Source organism: Hyaena hyaena, unplaced genomic scaffold, assembly GCF_003009895.1.
Source record: "Hyaena hyaena isolate Hyena2069 unplaced genomic scaffold, ASM300989v1 scaffold_190, whole genome shotgun sequence".
Lineage (NCBI taxonomy): Eukaryota > Metazoa > Chordata > Mammalia > Carnivora > Hyaenidae > Hyaena > Hyaena hyaena.
The window spans coordinates 2,622,070-2,641,500 of NW_024080822.1; the positions used below are offsets into that span (position 1 = coordinate 2,622,070).

Genomic DNA, 19,431 nt, shown 5'->3' on the forward strand with positions numbered 1-19,431 from the left:
ATTGTTTGTGTATCCACAGTGTTGGTTGTGATCTGACCACTTTCATTCGTGAATTTATTTATTTGGGTCCTTTCCTTTTTCATTGATAAATCTGGCTCAGGGTTTATCAGTTTTGTTAATTCTTTCAAAGAACCAGCTCCTGGTTTCATTGATCTGTTCTACTGTTTTTTTTTTTGGTTTCAATAGCATTGATTGAGACCCAGTATGTGAACTGTTCTGGAGAATATTTCATGTGCACTCAAGAATAATGTGTAATTTGGGGCGCCTGGGTGGCTTAGTCGGTTAAGCATCCGACTTTCGCTTATGTCATGATCTCGCGGTCGTGGGTTCGAGCCCCGCGTCGGGCTCTGTGCTGACTGCCAGCTCAGAGCCTGGAGCCTGTTTCAGTCTGTGACTCCCTCTCTCTCTGACCCTCCCCTGCTCAAGCTGTCTCTTCTCTCTTTCTCCTAGAGATAAATAAAACATTAAAAAAAAAAAAAAAAAAGAATACTGTGTAATTTGCTGCTTTAGGATGAAATGTTCTGACTATATCTGTTAAGTCCATCTGGTCCAGTGTGTCATTCAAAGCCTGGTTAATTTTCTGCTTAGATGATCTGTCCATTGCTGTAATTGGGGTGTTAAAAGCCCCTACTATTACCGTATTATTGTCAATGAGTTCCTTTATGTTTGTAATTGATTGATTCGTATATTTAGGTGCTTTCAAGTTGGGGGCATAAATATTTACAATTCATTAGCTCTTCTAGATGGATAGACCCCTTAAGTAAGATATAATGCCCTTCTTCATCTCTTGTTATAGTCTTTGTTTTAAAATCTAGTTTGTCTGATATAAGTATGGCTACTCCAGCTTTTTATGATATCCATTAGCATGATAGATGTTCTCCATCCCCTTACTTTCAACCTGCTGATGTCATTAGGTCTAAAATGAGTCTCTTCTTGGCAGCATATAAATGGGGTTTTTTTTTAAATCCATTCTGATAGTCTGTCTTTTGATTGGAGCAGTTAGTCCATTTACATTTATAGTGATTATTGAACGATATGAATTTAAGTGCAATAGTGTTGCCTATAGAACTGGTGTTTCTGGTGGTGCTCACTGGTCCTTTCTAGTCTTTGTTGTTTTTGGTCTGTTTTATTTTATTTTTTCTCCCCTTAGAGAGTCCCCGTTAAAATTTCTTGCAGGGTTGGTTTAGTTTTTGTTTGTCTGGGAAACTATATCTCCTTCTATTCTGAATGATAGCCTTGCTGGATAAAGAATTCTTAACTGCCTATTTTTCCAATTCAGCATTGAATATATCCTGCCACTCCTTTCTGGCCTGCGAAGTTTCTGTGGACAGACTTGCTACGAACCTGATCTGTCTTCCCTTGTAGGTTAAGAACTTTTTTTCCCTTGCTGCTTTCATGATTCTTTCTTTGTCTGTGTATTTTGTGAATTTGACTATGATATACCTTGGTGATGGTCAATTTTTGTTGAATCTAATGGGAGTTCTCTGTGTTTCTTCGATTTTAATATCTGTGTCCTATCCCAGATTAGGAATGTTTTTAGCTATTAATTGTTCACATAAACCTTCTGTCCCTTTTCTCTATCTTCTAGGATTCCTATGATACAAATGTTATTCCTTTTTAAATAAGTCACCGAGTTCTCTAAGTCTTGTACTGTGATCCTCTTTTTTTTCTGCTTCATTATTTTCCATGATTTTATCTTCTGTATCACTGATTTGATGCTCTGATTGATCCATCCTTGCCATCACAGCATCCATTCAAGATTGTGTCTTGGTTATAGAATTTTTAATTTCAGCCTTACTAGGTTTTAGTTCTTTTATCTCTGCAGAAAGGGATTCTCTGTTATCTTCCATACTTTTTTCAACATTATAATTGTGGTTTTAAATTCTAGTTCAGACATCTTACAATATCTGTGTTGATGAAATCCCTGGCCATCATTTCTTCCTGGTTTTTTTGTTGGTTTTTTTTTTTTTTTTTTTTGGTGTGCATTCTTCCCTGTCTTGATCATGAGCTGAGCTGAAGTCGGATGTTTGACTGACATCCAGGTGCCCCCCAAAATACTTTTTTTATAATAAAATAGAACAAAATAAGGAAAATAAATAGAATATAAAATTTAAAAATTTGCTTCTTTCTGTATCCAAGAAAGAAAAGAAAAAGAAAACAACAGAAACAAAAACAAACGAACAAGCAAACAGAATGCAGCCTGAATGAAGTTATATCTAGTTTTCCCTAGAACTGAAACTTTTTAGCATACTGTGGTCTTTAAACAGGTGGAAGGGATTTGTGCTGGTCTTCTCTGGGATGTGCCTGGAGGGTGCAGGTGGGCAGGACTTCTTGTAAAGACTCCGTTGTCCACTTGGTGGCGCTGATTAGGTCACTGGGGTCTATACCTGTGTGCGTACATGTGCGCTTGAGATGAAAATGGTTTCACCCAGCTCTCTAGTCTCTGGAGTGGGAATTTTGTGCCCTCACACATGTGATAAAACAAACACTCCTCCTTTGTTTCAGGCTCCTGCCTTTACTGTATCTGTGTCTAAGTGTTCTACCTTCCAGGCACGGGCTCTGAAACTTCAGACTCTATGCTCCACTGTTTATGGAATCTGGCAGTATTGAAACCCTCTCTTTTCTCCCTCTCAGTGGATTTAGGGAACTGATTTCTTGTCCAGTCTCCCGCAAGTGTTTTCACTCTTTGTCTTTCCAACTACTTTCAGGGGAAGTGTTTTTCTTGTGTGATCCCGATGCACTGCCCTCTCCTCCTTTCTCTCTGTCCCCTCTCCGTGAAAACCGCTCCTTACCCTTTATGGCTCTGCCACTTTTCTGTCCCCCAGTTCATCTCTCCACACTATGTACCTTGCAAGTTATCTGGCTCAAACTATGCAGATTGTTGCATTAATCCTCAGATCAGTTTCCTAGGTTTTCAAAATGGTTTGACACTGATCTAGCTGCATTTCAAGGACAAGCTCAGGGTCCCCATAATACTCTGCCTTCTTAACTCCATCCAGGTCATTTTTTTTAAAGCAGAATTCCTGGGGAATCGGGTGGTTTAACATTGAAATTGATTGGTGATACACTTTCAGAAGCTGAAAAGAATATAACTGCATGAGGTTACTAAAGCCCTGATGATAAAGGGCTTTAGCATATAAAGAGCTTTGGTGTGTGTGTGTCTGTGTGGTTGAACTCTTTTATATTCCAGTTTAGTAAAGTCTTTTGCTAATGATAAGACTTATCTAAATACTAACAGGACATAAGTGCATTCTGCTTTTCTCTTTCAAGGCACTTGGACTTTTAAATCTATGAAATGTTTTTGACTGGTACATGAAAATGGAAGCAGTATTTACTCTTTCTTTAGTAAAGTGTCTACTCATTCAGCATTAAGTCCCTATATAATATGTGCCAACCACTGTCCAAAGCAATAGAGGTACTAAAAAAGGTTTTTAAGAAGCTCTTAGTCTAGCTACAAGGACAAAGGAGATCCAAAAAGGATTCCCCAGAAAGAATATGGTTATCTAAGAGGGAGTTAGATCCTGCAGAGTTGTGGATCTGGTAGAGGGATCACTTAGAGACAGTGAAAGGAAAGCAGGGCATGTTCCTGGAACTACAGTAGTTTTAACCTGAGTAGAGCTGGTGAAGGGGTGTGGCTGGCAGGACAGTCACTGTGAGCCCTGCAGAGAAACCAGGCATTTAGATTTTATCTTTGAGGCAGTGAGTAGCCTTCATTATTTTAATGAGAGGTGGGATACAGATAAAATTACTTCTTTCTGGCTGGCTTGAGGAACTTTGCACTAGATGGAGTTGTCTAAATAGGGTTTCCTGAAGCATCTGGATAGATCCAGTAAGTCTTTGTCCCTGATTACTTTCTCTGAGAATTGTGCTGTCCTTTGCTAGTTATATTTCTGGACATTCTGTAAAAAAACAAAACAAAACCCTTTGTATTAGCACGTGTAAGGAACCATGAAGCCAAGGCCTGGCCATCAGTAGAACTACTGACTCTCACTTAACTCAGCAATTTAGAGCACTGTTTTATTGTCTGATCAGGCTGCTATGACAGAACACCATAGTCTGAGTGGCTTCTAAACGATGAAAATATTTTCCTTACCATTCTGGAGGCAGAGAAATCCAAGGCACCAGCAGGTTTGGCCTGGTGAGCCCCACTTACTAGTTCACAGGTAGCAGTCTTTTTCACCGTCTTCCACGTTGGTGGAATGCATGAGGGACGTTTCAGGGGCCTCTCTCATGAGGTCATTAATCCCATCCGTGAGGGTTCAACCCGCATAACCCAGTCACCTCCCCAAAAAGACCCCACTTCCAGCTACCTTAGGGATTAGGTTTCAACATGAATTTTGGAAGGATACCAACCTTCAGTCTATTTCAGGAGCTACATAGAGAGTTCTGTCTCTGCCTGACCTCTCTTTACCCTTTTGTGGAACTTTCCTGTTGGACGTTTCCAGACTAGTCGTGTCAAAGGAAAAGAGCAGGCTCCCTTATCAACTCCCATCAGTTGCTGGTTTGGGCACCCTCTCTACCCACTTCTTTTTTAAATACTTGAGTCTGGTTACCTAAAAAGGACCTAAAAAATTAAAACAGATAGTATAAGCCTTTTTTCTGTTGATCATTAAGAAAACAGATTTTAGAACATTAAATTTATTAGAAGTTTTGCCAGAAGAGATAATAAAAAGCTTATTTACATATAGAAACAGGCCTCAAAGATAAATTAGCAGTTACCTGGGAGCAAGAGAACAGTACTGGTGGAGGATTTTTTGTTTTTTACTTTCACTTGAACTCATATAATGTGTATCTTATTTCTGCAATCAGAAAAAGAAAAATGTAGAAACTAAAAAGCATCTCTACTCAACCCTCCAAACCTCCACAAGTAGAGCTAACACACGATCTCCTGTAGAAAGCATGCACTTGAACTTTAGGTCCCTGACTAACACCCAGCAGCCTCTGAGTTAGTTAGGGTAACTACTTGTCACTCACTCACTGGTATTTATGTTAAGAGTCCTAGTTGGCCGCCTCACAACTATTTTGCAAGCAAAGCATTTCATTTCAGAGTGACATAATTCAGACTAGTCATTAGTTGGGTCTTTAAGAAAATAAACCAAGGGCGCATGGGTGGCTCAGTGGGTTGAGCATCCAACTTCGGCTCAGGTCATGATCTCCTGGTTCGTGAGTTCGAGCCCTGCATCGGGCTCTGTGCTAACAGCTCGGAGCTGGAGCCTGTTTTAGATTCTGTGTCTCCCTGTCTCCCTCTTTCCCTGGCCCTCCCCAGCTTGCACTCTTTCTCTCTCAAAAAAAAAGAAAACATAAAAAAAAAACCAATGGCCCAAAAAGAAATTTGATACGCTTTTGTGCTTACAATGAGATTTTGTTTGGAAGTAATTTTCTCTGCTGGGAAGAAGGATTAATAGTGACTGAAAAATGGAGAGTGGAATGATTATGGCCCAATGACAGTGAAAGCCATCTCAAGAAGCCAGCACAGATTTCCTCATAGCTAAGATTTACTGCTTGGTCTGTATGACAGTCTTTAGTGGACAACTAAGAAAAACAGACTGCCAATTCAACTGTCACCTGCCATCGACTGCCAGAATTGTAAAAGTGCACATCTTAGAATCAAGAAAAATGTAACCATTACCATAAGGAATTGTTTTTTAATAATTTCTAGGATTAAGTACTATAGAGTTAAAATTTTATTAGACTCTACCTGAAATGGACCCAAGTCTGTTAATTTCCAGGCTTCACAGGAGTTCAGATCTTTGAGTTACACAAGTAGTCTTATTCCAGGGCCCAGCAGACAGAAAAGGATTGTAAAGTGTTATGGTTTTGATCATGTAGACCTATCATTTTGTAAAGAGTTTCCTTTTGCTTTTCCCAAATGTAGGGCTGGTGTGGATGGAAGGGCCCAGACTTTTGGAACAAGGATGCTTACTATAATTTATGTCTTCCTCAGCGACCAAATGTTTTTTAAAATCTCTTGGACTCAAAGACCGTAGTAAAGTTGTATTATAAATTTGTTAATAAAGACAGATTTTAAGTCCTGGGTATAGTCTGATGGATTAAACTATGATTTTTTTTTCCCCCAAAGGTTGTACACAAAGAAAAGTTTATTCTTTAGACATTCTTTAATAATTTAATAGACAAAGCATGCACAACCAAAATATCACAGGCATGTAAAAACATGTGTTCTTAAATGCTATCTTCACTTAGAAGAAAGTTTTCCTCCTTCTTAGAAGGAGTTTAGGTACATCTGTTGAGCCAGAAGCCATTGCTGGTGGCTGAGTCGTAGGTCTGAGTGGAGCGAAGGCTTCCTTCAAACCTTTTCAGGACCGACATGAATCTGTTTTTTAAAAACACAGTGCCATTAAAACCTTTTTTAGAAAGGTTTCCTCCTCAGTCTTCCATCCCGCAGGACAATTTCTGGCCTCTAGACTCTAGCAGTAGTTACTAAAACCAGTATTAAAATGAGTTAATGAAAATAAAAAGATACCCTAGAAATTAGGCTGCCCTTATTAAATGAAACAATAAACTCTACTAAACTAGAGATCTCTGAGGGAGGAAGAAAACAGAACCGAGTTACTTACCAACACTTCCTTTTTCCAGTTGTATTTTCTGCACTTCCAAAACTTCGTTTCTGTCTGAGCCCTGGAACACCGTGATCTCTCTCCAGTTGTTCACTTGGTTTTATTGTCTGCATACATTTAATTGTTGTAAGAAACTTGGCGCAGTCTAGAAATCCACATGACCAAGCTAGATCTTCAGCTGTTTGCCCATTCTTATTACATAAACTGAATTTAAGACAAAAATTGAGTTACATAAAAACTGACAATTGTTCAGCCTTGCTTTTTTTTTTTTAATATATCTTTCTACAAAGGAGATTTGGGCTTAGATGAATGTTGGTTTCAGAACAGAAGTAAAGGAATCCTAGGAAAATTCCAATATTCCCTTACTACTGCAACCTCATTGGCTAGCACAGAGTTCAGCACAGAGCAGACATTCCATTTCTGAACAAATGAAAGAATATTCCGTGCTCAGTATAACAAGTAATTACTCAAAGGAGGTCAGTGAAAACTTTTACAAAAGGGATTATCCCAAACCAAAACAAAGTTGTAATATTGCCACAATGGATGAAAAGGATTGCTAAGAATCCATTTTTTACTTAAATGTAATATAAGGTATCATTAATAGCCTAAGTTAACATTTAAATAACTCTAAATTGTCAATTAGGCGAGCATCATTTTTAAAAGCACTCATAACTCAGCTTCAGGAGTCTTGATTAGCTTAGTCCAAGAAAATTATGAAATTTGAAGCCATTGATTTTATACTTACTCAATTTGGGCATCACTGGCTACCAGCAGGCTAAGGCATTCCAGACTTCCAACTTTTGCCGCCTTGTGTAGCGGAGCTTCTCCAAAAACATCCTTAAAGATAAGACAACACATTTTAGTCTCTCCCCCACAATCCTCTGTATAAGTTGGTAGGTAAAGTCTAATTACTGTTTAAGAAAGCCAGTTAGAACTACATGGTACTGAATTTCTTTAATTCGGGTTTTTTAAAAAATAAAGTTCACTTTGTGTTTATTAAATACAAAGTTTTCATTAATAAAAACATGCAGCCACAGCTACATACATTAAAACTTAGGTGAAAAAAAGCATGGTAGAGTTTTACACAGGTAAAAAAAATGTACAATTTAAATTCACTATAATATTCAATGGAAGATGCAGGCTACCATAAGAAAGTTCTATAGGAAACCATACAAGTAATGAGTTTGCCTCACAACCGTTACTTCAATAATTACTATTCTGAGACTTTTAATTTGGCAATGTAGCAACTGTTCGTTGTGAAATAAGCTGTAGACCTAGGTATGCTGTCCAATACAGTAGCCAGTAGTCATACATATGGTTAATGAGCACTTGAGATGTGGTTAATCGGAACTGAAATGTGCTGTAAATGTAAAATACATGCCACACTGAGAAGATGTATGAAAAGAAAATGGAAACTATCTGTAAGTAACGTTACATACTGATCATATACTGAAATGATAATTTTCAGGTGAATTGATTTAAATTATAAAATTAAGTTCATGTTTCATTTTCTTTCATTAACGTGGCTACTAGGAAATTTTAAATTTAGAGTCTCCCTTTCCATTTCCATTGGGCTTCGCTGCTACAGACCTCTAACAACAGCGACCACTTGCTGTTAGGGCGTCCGAGAAGAGTGTGTGTGGATGTGGGTGGAGGGCAGGGTGCACACAGCAACAATCGGTAACCTAGATACCTGCTGGTTGAGGTCAGCGCCTGTCTGCAGCTGCCACAGAAGAAAGCAAGCAAGGCCGCCACCTGCGGCCAAATGGACAGGCGACTGCTCGCGGGGATCGGGGGGTGCGTTGACCGAGGCCCCGGCCTCCAGCAGATGCTTCAGACTATCCACCTGCGGGAAGACCACGGCTCCAGCACCCCTGATGCCTCCGTGCGGCCCCGCGCTCCCCCGCGGTTGAAACTCTTCCCCCACTCCCCAAATCCTACTCTGAAGAGGCTGGACTCGGCAGCACGCAGTGGTCAGTGACCCTCGCTAGTGCCCCCGAGCAGACGGACCTCCGGGAGCGTTTGCCTGCAGGACAAAAGGGGCCCGAGTCTCACCTCTGGGTTGCAGTCGAGCAACAGCATTCTCCACCTAAAGCCGAGGACCGGAGGCCCTGGGAGTGCGGCGCGGTGGGGCAGGCGCTGCCGACTGGCAGGTAAGAGCGCAGCCAGCCCAAGTGCGGGAGAATTTAGACCGCCCGGGCCCGCGGGACGGCCCCTCGCGGCCGCGCCCCAACTCCCGCCGCGCCCCCGGAGCCTCACCCGGCGCCGCCCGGCCCTTCCCCGCCCCGCGGCAGCCGCACGTACACAAACACTGGCACGTGCGACCGCGCGGCTAGCTGGGGAGGAAGCCGTAGGTGCGCCAGCCGATTGGCCCGCCGGGAGATGCCAGCCCCGCCTACCCGGGGGCGGGGCCCTCGGAGGCCCCAGCGGAGCCCCAGGGCGCGTGCGCCGCAGAGGGAGCTGGGCGGCTGGGCTGCGGCAGCAGCCATGGGGCGCGCGTGGTTTGACACGTCTCGCACTAGCGTGCCCAGCCCTCTCGTCCCTGTGGAGAAGCGGCAGTTTTCGTTTCTGCTGGCGCGCACGTAACCAGGAAACGACGGAACTCCGGCAGCACCACCTTTGGAAGCAGCTGTGCGTGGTGCTGGCGCCGCGTCCCCCGCCCTCCGGCTCCGGAGGAAGGAGGAGAGTTCTTTCGGCGTCACGTTCATACTCGGCCCCCCGCTCGCCTGTCCCCGTCGCCCTGGACTTTTAGGGCGGAAAACCGGAGCCGGGGCGGGAGGTGGGGGCGGGGGGAGGCCAACGTGACCTAAAGTGATGAGTTTTAGCATAAGGACTGCTCCGACCACCCCCCAAAATTAAATGGTTTATCAAACTGGACCCTTTTCTGTGACGCCAGGCCCGTATTGGGAAATCCTGTAAAATGAGCCAGCCGTGGTCCTGTGTCCTCTCCTGGAGAAAAGGTTAAAGCACACCCCTGGGCTTGTCGCCTGCGGAAAGGTTGAGTGCCCAGGCCATTAACCTTGAGCTTGCTTAAGAACGTGTCAGCCCTAATAGTGGGGAGTGTTCAAGGACAGACGAAGGGACCCAGGCCACGGACGTTTGTGACCTATGTATGGGGCTCTTCCCAGGCCGGGCAGATAGGACCTCCCAGCTGCTCAGAGAGAGAGGCGGGGGGGGGGGGGGGGGGGGGGGGGGGGGGGGGGGGAACGGGGTGAGGAATGGCTCTCCTGAAGCTCCTCATTCTCTTAAGCTTGAGTCAAGCCTTTTTGTGCAATTTTAGAAACAGGCTTCCTGACTTCAAATTGTAGCCATCGGCCACATCTGTACTCTCTTAACTATCTTTTCCTAAACGTTTTTTTTTTTCCTCCAGATTAATCTAGCTAAAAAACTCAAGCTCAGTGATTTCCTTCCTACTGATTCCTTTGAGAGTAGGACTGACAAAGAGTCTGTGTTTATTATTATGCTTTTAGAGGACAAGCTCTGAGTGGCCTTTTAGTTCTAATTTTGGTTACAGTCTTTTTTATTTCATAATAAGAGGCATAATATAATTTTGCAGTCATAAATTACACATAGGCAGTGACCCAAGAGGTAGTTTTACACAACTTGTTCATATGTGTCTCTGAAGATAAATATATACATATTTATGTTCAAACACAGTAAAGTGCTGTGTTCTGTATTTTTATGTTGAAATTATTCAGAATTTTTTATGATATTTAAAGAATGTCAGAGAGCTGTGAGAACACATGAATATACTGCCAGTTTCCCTTTTCCATTCATGTTTATCAATTAGGTAAGCACTTTTTTAAAGCAATTAAGCTCAGGTTTGCACAGATGTTCATTTTCAGGAATTCTTAAATGATGCAAGATATTGTCAGAGAAGTTCTTACAGTTTTAAACATCATAGTGCAGTTAACACATGCAATGGGATATCTGTATGATGAATGTGCTTCCATATTACATCCATTTTATTTAAAACAAGATTCTATTCAGCACGTGTTAAGCCTGGTAATTATTGTTAACTTTTTGTTATGTATGTAAGTTTCATGAGGAAAGGGAATTTTGTGAGTAGTTGTTAAAGCTTTTCTCCCTTTAATCACTTCCTACTTGTCCATTGCTCACAATATGTTTCAGAAAAACGATGTCTCAGCTAAGTATCTTGCTTCTGTTAATAATGAGCTTAAAAGCTTTCTAAAAACTGAACAAAGCTGGCGGAGCACAAAAATATACAGAAGAAATACATTTGGGGGAAAAATACCATCTTATGAGGAAACAGCTGGAGTTATTTCTGAACATGTAGCAGGTGGGATCAGTTTTCTGAAGAGGAAGATGGTCTAAGATGCATATATCAACAGGCACTCCTCTAAGCAGTGTTAATGTTATGTGTGTTTAATTTGCTGGTAGCTGTGTTTTCCAGAAGGAGGATGCCATTTAGAGTGAGTATAAACCATTTTGGATGATGAGTAAGTGACAATGAATGAAAGATATGTGGACTAAGTCTTGAAGGGTGAGTAGGAGTTTGTTAGGTAGTCCATGAAGGGAAGAGTATTTCTAAGGAGTGTAAAATATCTTCCAGTGATAATAGAACTATGTGCAATTCAGTCTGCTTGCAGTATATGATACAGATACAGCAGTGATGGAAAATAAAGATTTACAAATCTTTACAAATTAAATTAACTGACCACTAATGTCTATTCAATTTATTATAATAAACTGATATTGAGACTTGCTATGCCCCAAGATTAATACAGATAGTTATTATTATCTTCTCCACTTTTCAGGAAGTGAAATTGGGGCTTGCAGAGGTTCACTAACTTATCTAAGGTCATATCATTAAGGGGTGGAGCTGGACTCAGTCCATTTCACTCCAGAGACCACATTCTTCTATCTAAAGTTTAAAGAATTCTGGTTATCATTGGTAGATTTGAAGTTACTGAGATTAGCTTCTTTAAAGCAAAAGAAAGTCCTTAGAGAATATCCATAGATATTAAAATCCATTGAAAAACAACTCCTTCATTCAATGAAATGTATAGCAAAGTTGAATCACTAAGTTGTACTTGTGAAATTAATGTAACATCAGCGATATTCAAATAAAAAAATTTTCAGAGTATTTGGCAACAAACTATAGGGAAAATCGAGTGGGCCAATTCTCTGTACTATCTCTGCAATTTCTGTAAAATTATTCTAAAAATATGAAGTTCATTTTTAAAAAGAAGACTTGAGGCCACTTAAACCATTATGTATTAGATTTCTTTCTGGAGACCCCAGCTATTGAAGTTTTTGTTTATTCAAATATTTAGTTTCATTTTTAAGTAACCCTCTTTCCAAATATAGTAATGACAGAAGACATCTAAAACCTTATGAAGCCAAATTTTCACAACCAATCACTACTTAGTTCCTTCAGTTCCTCTGCAAAACACACTGTCCATTGCATTGATCACTGGGAGGTTTTACCAGACTATTCTCTTAAATGTTCAGTTACTTGGGCTTATATCACTTTGAATTTTTTTCCACACCTATAAGGATTATTATATAATTAAGTATTATATTACTGGTTAAATGAGAGATGAGAACTATAATTTTTAAGAAAACTAAAACGAATGCTTTCAAAATTATCAAATCTCAAGAAAAATGCTTTCAAAGTAGGTGAGGATAAATTGACTATAAAAGATGAGGAGAAATAGATCTATGATCAGACTATTTCATGGGCATTTTTAAACTCCTACTTCCATTTGAAAGAAACATAAAATGAAATTCATATGCATGTGAATTCTTTTTATGAAAAAGGTAACTATAAACTCACATTCAACCTCTAAAGAAAAAGCTTCTGACCCTACATGAAAAGACTGGGAAGTAATATATATATAATGTTTTTAAGTTAAAATGTATATGGTATATTTGTATACTCTTTATTAGTTATACATTGATTCTTGTTTAATCGACCACAATAAATGCATGCAATACAAGCATTTATTGCACAACCTATTTCTTTCATTTAAGGAATATAAAGAGAGTAGCTGAATAGAATACATTATATTTCTTTTTGTAGGCCATAGCTCCAAAGCTACTTGATATATTTGATATTATAATTTATCTAGTATAGAAAGTTGAAAGTCATTTTTTTATGTTTATTTTTGAGAGAGAGAGGGAGACCAAGCACAGTGGGGGAGGGGCAGAGAAAGAGGGAGACACAGAATCTGAAGCAGGCTCCAGGCTCTGAGCTGTCAGCACAGAGCTCAACATGGGGCTCAGACCCACAAATCTTGAGATCATGACCTGAGCTGAAGTGAGACACTTACCCAACTAAGCCCCCTAGGCGCTCCAAGTTGAAACTCATTTTTTACAGTAACTCAGATTTGTCCCAATTTATTAACATCCTACTCAAATTAATCTTTTTTCCTAAAAGGGGAAAATAGGGACAAAATGTTGATATTACTAATTAAATAATTAGAACAAGTAAATAACAGTGTAGCATATGATGTTGAAATCAGTTCTAAGCGAATATACACTCAAAGCATATATCTAATATTCTATGTTTTCTACCCACTTTCAATAATAAGCATTTTTAAAATAAAACAGCTGAATTTCAAACTTTTGACACGATTCCCCAAATCAGCTATTATCCAGTTATCTTATACAGGTACAAATGATAAAATAAATTTCTTACATGTTTAATAGTCTTTAAAATTAAGTTACCAAAATACTTTGAGAGTTCCTTGTGTAAATGCCATTAAGCACAGAAATTACCTAGATCAATACTGATATTTAGGATTTCATGAAATCTGATCTCTTACCCAGTGGAGTTGAGAAATAGATGTGAGATAATGGTATTATTTGTTACCCATACATTGTCATATGGTGGGGACAAGAAACCTTGTGGATCTGTTCATGATTATTTTATACAAGATTAATTCAATTTTCTTGTTTGATGTGACCCTCATAGTCATTAGCACAACAGGTCAATTTAGATTTGGATTGTTACAGATTTTTGTTACTTCCCCTTGTAATTGTTTCTTGTCTCAACCATTGCTACTCTTTGAGGGTAATAAGCAATTTTTATACATTAAAAATTTACTCAATTATCTTATTATCTGACCCCGGGAAATAGATTATTCCAGAATGTATCTGTAACTATAATAGCAGCAACTCTTCTGTATGAATAAGCTTCTATAAATACAGAAGACAAATATGCAGTCACTAAATAATATTTATATTCATTTGTCTCTGGATGTTGAGTGAACCCCCTCAGGAAAGGCCCTGGTAGCCCTAACTGGCTAAAAAATGGTTTCCACACATCAGGAACAGGACACATGAGGCATTTGAATCCCACATAATTACCAAGATTTTGGAAAAATCAGTCTTTCCAAGAGTAGCTTATGTGCTCACAGAATGCATGGTAAATTGCAGAAAAATTAAAAGCTACCAGGCTCTCCCTTCAGTGCTTCTCTGGTAGTAAAAGACATCCTATCTTTTCCCACACTTCTTTTTCCTCTCATTTCAGGGCATGATGTAAATTGACCACACCCAGGAGGAAGCACAGTGGAAAAAGCTCTAACTGGACTTTTGTTTTAAATAAACAAATAGACCTAACTAGAAAGGGGGAAAAATAAAGAAAACAATAGAAGGCTACTGATTCAATATTGTCTTTTGAGATTTCAGCAATAATTATAATGTTCTTTTCTAAGTTTCCTTCCTATATGAACAGATTATGCCTCCAATTAATATATGAACACTACCATTTCTTTTTTAATGAGTGTGAGACAACAGTAATGAAAAGAGCAATAACAGTAAAACACAGACCTTTGCATTTTTGCCCGGGACACTTATTTATGGGCACCAGTAACTATTTATCTATTATGACAGGAGCTTCAGTGTTGTACCTCAATTTTAAAAGAACTTTAACTAAATATTCATTATTTTAGTATTGGATTAAGACAGCTATTAAGTGCCAAAAAAGCTATTAGAAACATTAGCAAAAATAATTAAAAACAAAAAATAACAGAAATTTTTAAAGTTTGACCAAGGGGTTCCACAAAACCTGTAGGCTCATATTTTTACAACATAGTCTAAGATACTGTGTTGGGACTCAGACTTAGCACAGGGTTGTACTCATGGCTCAAGTTTATTACGGTGAAAAGAATATACTTTCGATCATCAAAGAAAAAAAAAAACCAGGGGGAGTCTGGAGAAATCCATGCCCAGGCCTACGGATCACTCACTTCCAAAAACAAACTCACCAATGTGCCCCTTTCTCTGGCAGGGAATAATACAGGATCCTGTGTGCAATGTTTCTGCCTCGATAAGCTCATTACAGACTCAGGACCCAATATTTTTACTGGAGGCCTGTCACGTAGGTGTGACCTAGCAAATACTAAAATTACAGAATTCCAGAAGGAAAAACATGTTCACCATACGTCATCATGATGTTTATACAAACAACAGAAACTCTGCCAACTAGGCTTGTCAGGGGGATGACTGGTCAAGTTCCCAAATGCCAACCAAGGACCAACCTTGCCAGGGTGGCCTTCTAAAGATGGCAGCCTCAGGCCGCATGGGTGGCTCAGGAGGTTAAGCATCTGACTCCTGATTTCGGCTCAGGTCATGATCTTGCAATTTGTGAGTTCGAGCCCTGCATCAGGCTCTGCACTGATGGTGCAGAACGTGCTTGGGATTCTCTCTTTCTGTCTCTCTCTGCCCTTCTGCTCTGGCCCACATGAGCTCGCTCGCTCTCTCTCTCAAAATAAATAAATAAACACTAAAATTTTAGAAGGAAGGGAGAAAGGGAAAAAAAAGAGGGAGGGAGGGAGAGTGGGAGGAAGGAAGAGAAGGAAGGGAGAGAAGGAAGGAAGGAAGATGGCAGCCTCATGCCAGCTAGGCTAACTCTTTTCTGCACAGGAACACAAGAATAACCCATAAAAGACACTATTTAATATACTTAAATTCATTTTCACAACAGTTTTACATTTAACTTACCTTTTGCTACTCCATTAAAAAGTTACAAGCCATTTTTAGACAATTTTATCAGATTCCCAAAGGTTTACATCTTTACCTAAAAAAAAATTTTTTTTAAGAGGAAGGGTAGATACTTTGGAGAGAATTTCTATTTTGAAGTTGCAAATACCCAAATTTTTACATGAGTAAAGTATCAGGCCACCCGGATGTGTATACTGGGTTGAGTGTAAGATCAGCACAGAAGCAAAAGGCATTTTCTCAAGGGCTACCTAGTGCAACCGATCCCAAGATTCTTCAAGGATGGAATGTGATTTTCGCCAAAATCCAAATGGGCTGTTTGGACCTGGTTAGAGTAAGTTTTGTTTCTGTTTGTTTTTATAGTACCTATGACTCGTTGAAGTGTCTCGATGTGTGATTCTAGGATCTTTCCACTTGACATTCACAGGGTAGCTAACAGGACGATATCATTTTGCAATCCAGGCGGCACGTGTCTCCGGGCAGGAGCGGTGCTTCTAACACAAGGCTCTGTGCGCCTCCAGCGTTGGGCCTTTACTCTCAATTTCACCAAAGACCGCAGAGCTTAGCCACGCTCCATCTTGGCAGTTTTTCATCGGAGACTTCATTCTCTAGGATCTCTCTGACTTTGTCCCTGTTTCTCTAATTGTATCCTTTGGCTCGTTGGGGTCCAGGCTGTGCATGGTGAGAGATGAGGGGCGCTTCCAGCAAAGCTGAGGTTCGTGTGTCTTCTCTGCAGCCCCGTAGCCTGGCTCCTCTCCTAAGCTCCTCACACCGGATTTCCTGACACCTTACTGACTGTACTGGATAGTACACATTTTCCCATTTATCAATATTATCCACTTCACCCACTTTCTAATTTTTTAGCATAGAAAGAGGATGAGGAAAGTCTAGGCCCCCTGTTCTTTACCATTTCTGAAGCCAAGTTCCCAAATGAAATGAAACCACTTTTTGCTTGATGAGGTATGAACATAATAGCAGATACCCTCTATTTCAGTATATAAAGGCCACCCTCGTCTAAACAAAACTTAAATTATTTTTAATATTTTAGTTGTACCATTAAAATACTTACAGATTTAGTGGCACCTGGGTGGCTCAGTAGGTTAAGCATCTGACTCTTAATTTCAGCTCAGGTCATGATCTCATGGTTCGTGGGATCAAACCCTGTGTCAGGCTCTGCACTGACAGCATGGAGCCTGCTTGGATTCTCTCTCTCTCCCCTCTCAAAATAAATAAATAGTTTTTAAAAATACTTGCAAATTTAATCAAATAGTTAACCTATTTTACCTGTTGCTGACAATATACAAATAGAAATTGCACATAAAAACTACTTTATATCAATAGAAGTTTCCTTTCTTAATTTAATACATCATTTTTCCACTTACAGTAGAAATTCATTTCTAATTCTCTCTCTCTAAATAAGTTTTTAGCTTTCAAAATAATTCGATTATTCAGAACACAAAATTTAAAGTCCAAAGTTACCTGTAAAAGATTCAATACACATGCTTCCAAACAGAACTACGTAGTTAAAAGTATAATAGAGGCTGAGAGTATCATAGTCTTTTAAACAAAAGGTACTCGGGCAACTGGATATCCACTTGCAAAAGACTTCATTTGGACCCCTCCCTCACACTGTATATCAAAATAACTCAAAATGGAGCAAAGATCTAAATATAAGAGCTGAAACTACAGAGCTTTCAGAAGAAAACAAAAGGGTAAGTCTTTGTGACCTTGGATTAGGCGATGGTTTTCTTATCTTAAATATGACACCTCAAGTACAAGCAAGAAAAGAAAAAAACAAGAATTGGGGCTTCAATTTCTATAGCTCAGTAGCAGAAAGATAAGGCAATTTAAGAATGGGCAAAGGAGCATTCAAGAGTACACTTATCATAATGAGCACTGAGTAGCGTATGGAAGTGTTGAATCACAATAGTGTGCCCGTAAACTAATATAACACTGGTGTTAATTACACTTAAATTAAAATTTAATAAAAAATTAAAAAGTACAAACGGGTACTTTTTAATTTAATAAAATAATTTAATAAAAAATTAAAAAGTATAAATGACCCAAATAGACATTTCTCCAAAGAAGACAAATATACAGCCAAAAGGTATTTGAAAAGGGGCTCAACATCACTAACCATCAGGGGAATACTGATCAAAACCACAATGAGAAAACCTCACACCTGTTAGAATAGCTTTTATCATAAACACACAAGTGTTGGTGAGGAAGTAGAAAAAAAGGGAACCCTTTGTGCCCATTTGGTGGGAATGTAAACCAGTATGGCCACCACGGAAAAAGTACGGAAGTTTCTCAGAAGATTTAAAATGGAACTAATATAATCCACACCTACTTCGGAATATTTTGAATTGAAATCAGAATCTTAAGCCAAGATCTGCACTTGCACGTTCACTGCAGCATTATTCACAATAGCCAAGACACTGAAGCAAACTAACTCTTCATTAATAGGTAAATAAAGAAAATGTGGTATTTCATACAATGGAATATCACTCAGTCTTTAAAAAAGAGGAAATCCTGCCATTTGTGTAACATGAATGAACCCAGAGGACATTATGCTAAGTGGAATAAGCCAGACTCAGACTAAATAGGACACGATCCCACTTACACAAGGGATCTAAAATCGTCAAACTCATAGAAGCAGAAAGCAGAAAGGCAGTTATCAGGGGCTGAGGAAGGGAACAATGGTGAGGTGTTAGAGGTACGAAGTTGCAGCTATAACAAGCTGATCAAGCCCTAAACTGAAGGCCACTAAATTCAAGACCACTAAAATTTTTTTACCAGGACTTCTGATAAGTCAGCTTAATTGAATGGGTGATTTCAATTCAAAACCCAAATGAGTCCAGCAATCTTACCATAAATTACCCAGACTACCAGAAATCTAAAAAAAACACTTAATGTTTAAAAAAGTAACTCGTGTACAACCACTTGGAAACTATTCTGCAGTATCTACTAAAGGTGAACACGTATACCCATTGCCCCAGGAATTCATATTCCTATGTTTATACCCAACAGAAATGCACGTGAATATTTAGGCAGAAAAACAGGTACGAGAATGTTTATAGCAGAACTGTTCTCAAAAGTCCAAAACAGAGACTACTCCAAAGTCTGTCAAATGGAAGAGACAGATCATGGTACATTCGAATGCACAGTGTAATCCTATGTAGCAACGAGAAGTCGAAAGCTACAACCAACACAACAGAATGGATGAATCTCCATGCAGTGTTGAACACAGAAGCCAGACACAAATTAATACATAGTACACGATTCCATTTACATGGTATACAAAGTATGCAAAAATAATTTATGCCATATCCTATTTACATTGGGGCTTACACAGTAACTAGAAGGCAGTACTAGGGAGGTTTCTGGGTGCTGCTAATTTTCTCTTTTGGGATCTGAGTGCTAGTTACACGGAAATGTTCAGTTTGTGAACATTTATCAAGCTGTAAACTACCTATACATTTCTGTATTTATATTATACTTCAGTAAAACATTTTCAAATATTTAATATTAAAAGTTTTAAATATTAACAGCAGACTAGACATGGCTAAAGCAAGGATTAATAAAACAGAGAGAGTGCTGAAGAGATTACTTAGAATGTGGCAGAAAGAGATAATCAGATGGAAAATGTGAAAAACAGAGTAAGAGACCTGGGAAGAAGGTATAATTGGAACGCCCGAAAGAGAAGAGGGTTAGAATGAGGCAGAAGCCATATTTGAAGAATGTAATGGGTTGACGTTTGCACGTATAGGAGGATTAGGAGGAACTTAACTGAGGACCATGGGGGAGAAGAAGGGAGGAAATGGTGGGGGAGAGGGAGAGAGGCAAACCATGAGAGACTCTTGAATGCTGAGAACAAACTGAGGACTCA

The 19,431-nt window shown here is 39.4% G+C and overlaps 2 protein-coding genes across 3 annotated transcripts in view; one reads left to right on the forward strand and one right to left on the reverse strand.

Moving 5' to 3' along the window:
* The window catches only part of UFSP2 (UFM1 specific peptidase 2), a 31,440-nt gene extending 25,406 nt beyond the window's left edge, over window positions 1-6,034 (forward strand). The window contains exon 12 of the mRNA XM_039241197.1: window positions 5,876-6,034. Coding sequence (XP_039097128.1) covers window positions 5,876-5,962 — 87 coding nt within the window. The 3' untranslated portion in view covers window positions 5,963-6,034. The remainder of the gene's footprint in view (window positions 1-5,875) is intronic.
* Window positions 3,722-8,832, reverse strand: ANKRD37 (ankyrin repeat domain 37). Of its 2 annotated transcripts, none has more exons than XM_039241199.1 (5): window positions 8,631-8,832; window positions 8,269-8,421; window positions 7,321-7,412; window positions 6,576-6,779; window positions 3,722-3,899 (listed from the first exon to the last, which is right to left on the reverse strand). In XM_039241199.1, coding segments are annotated over exons 1-5 (477 nt in total). In that variant the 5' UTR covers window positions 8,658-8,832; the 3' UTR covers window positions 3,722-3,898. The 2 variants fall into 2 exon arrangements, with proteins under 2 accessions (XP_039097130.1, XP_039097129.1); XM_039241198.1 differs by lacking the exon at window positions 3,722-3,899 and adding an exon at window positions 6,098-6,331 and having other exon boundaries at window positions 8,631-8,831.
* Window positions 8,833-19,431: the final 10,599 nt, after the last annotated feature.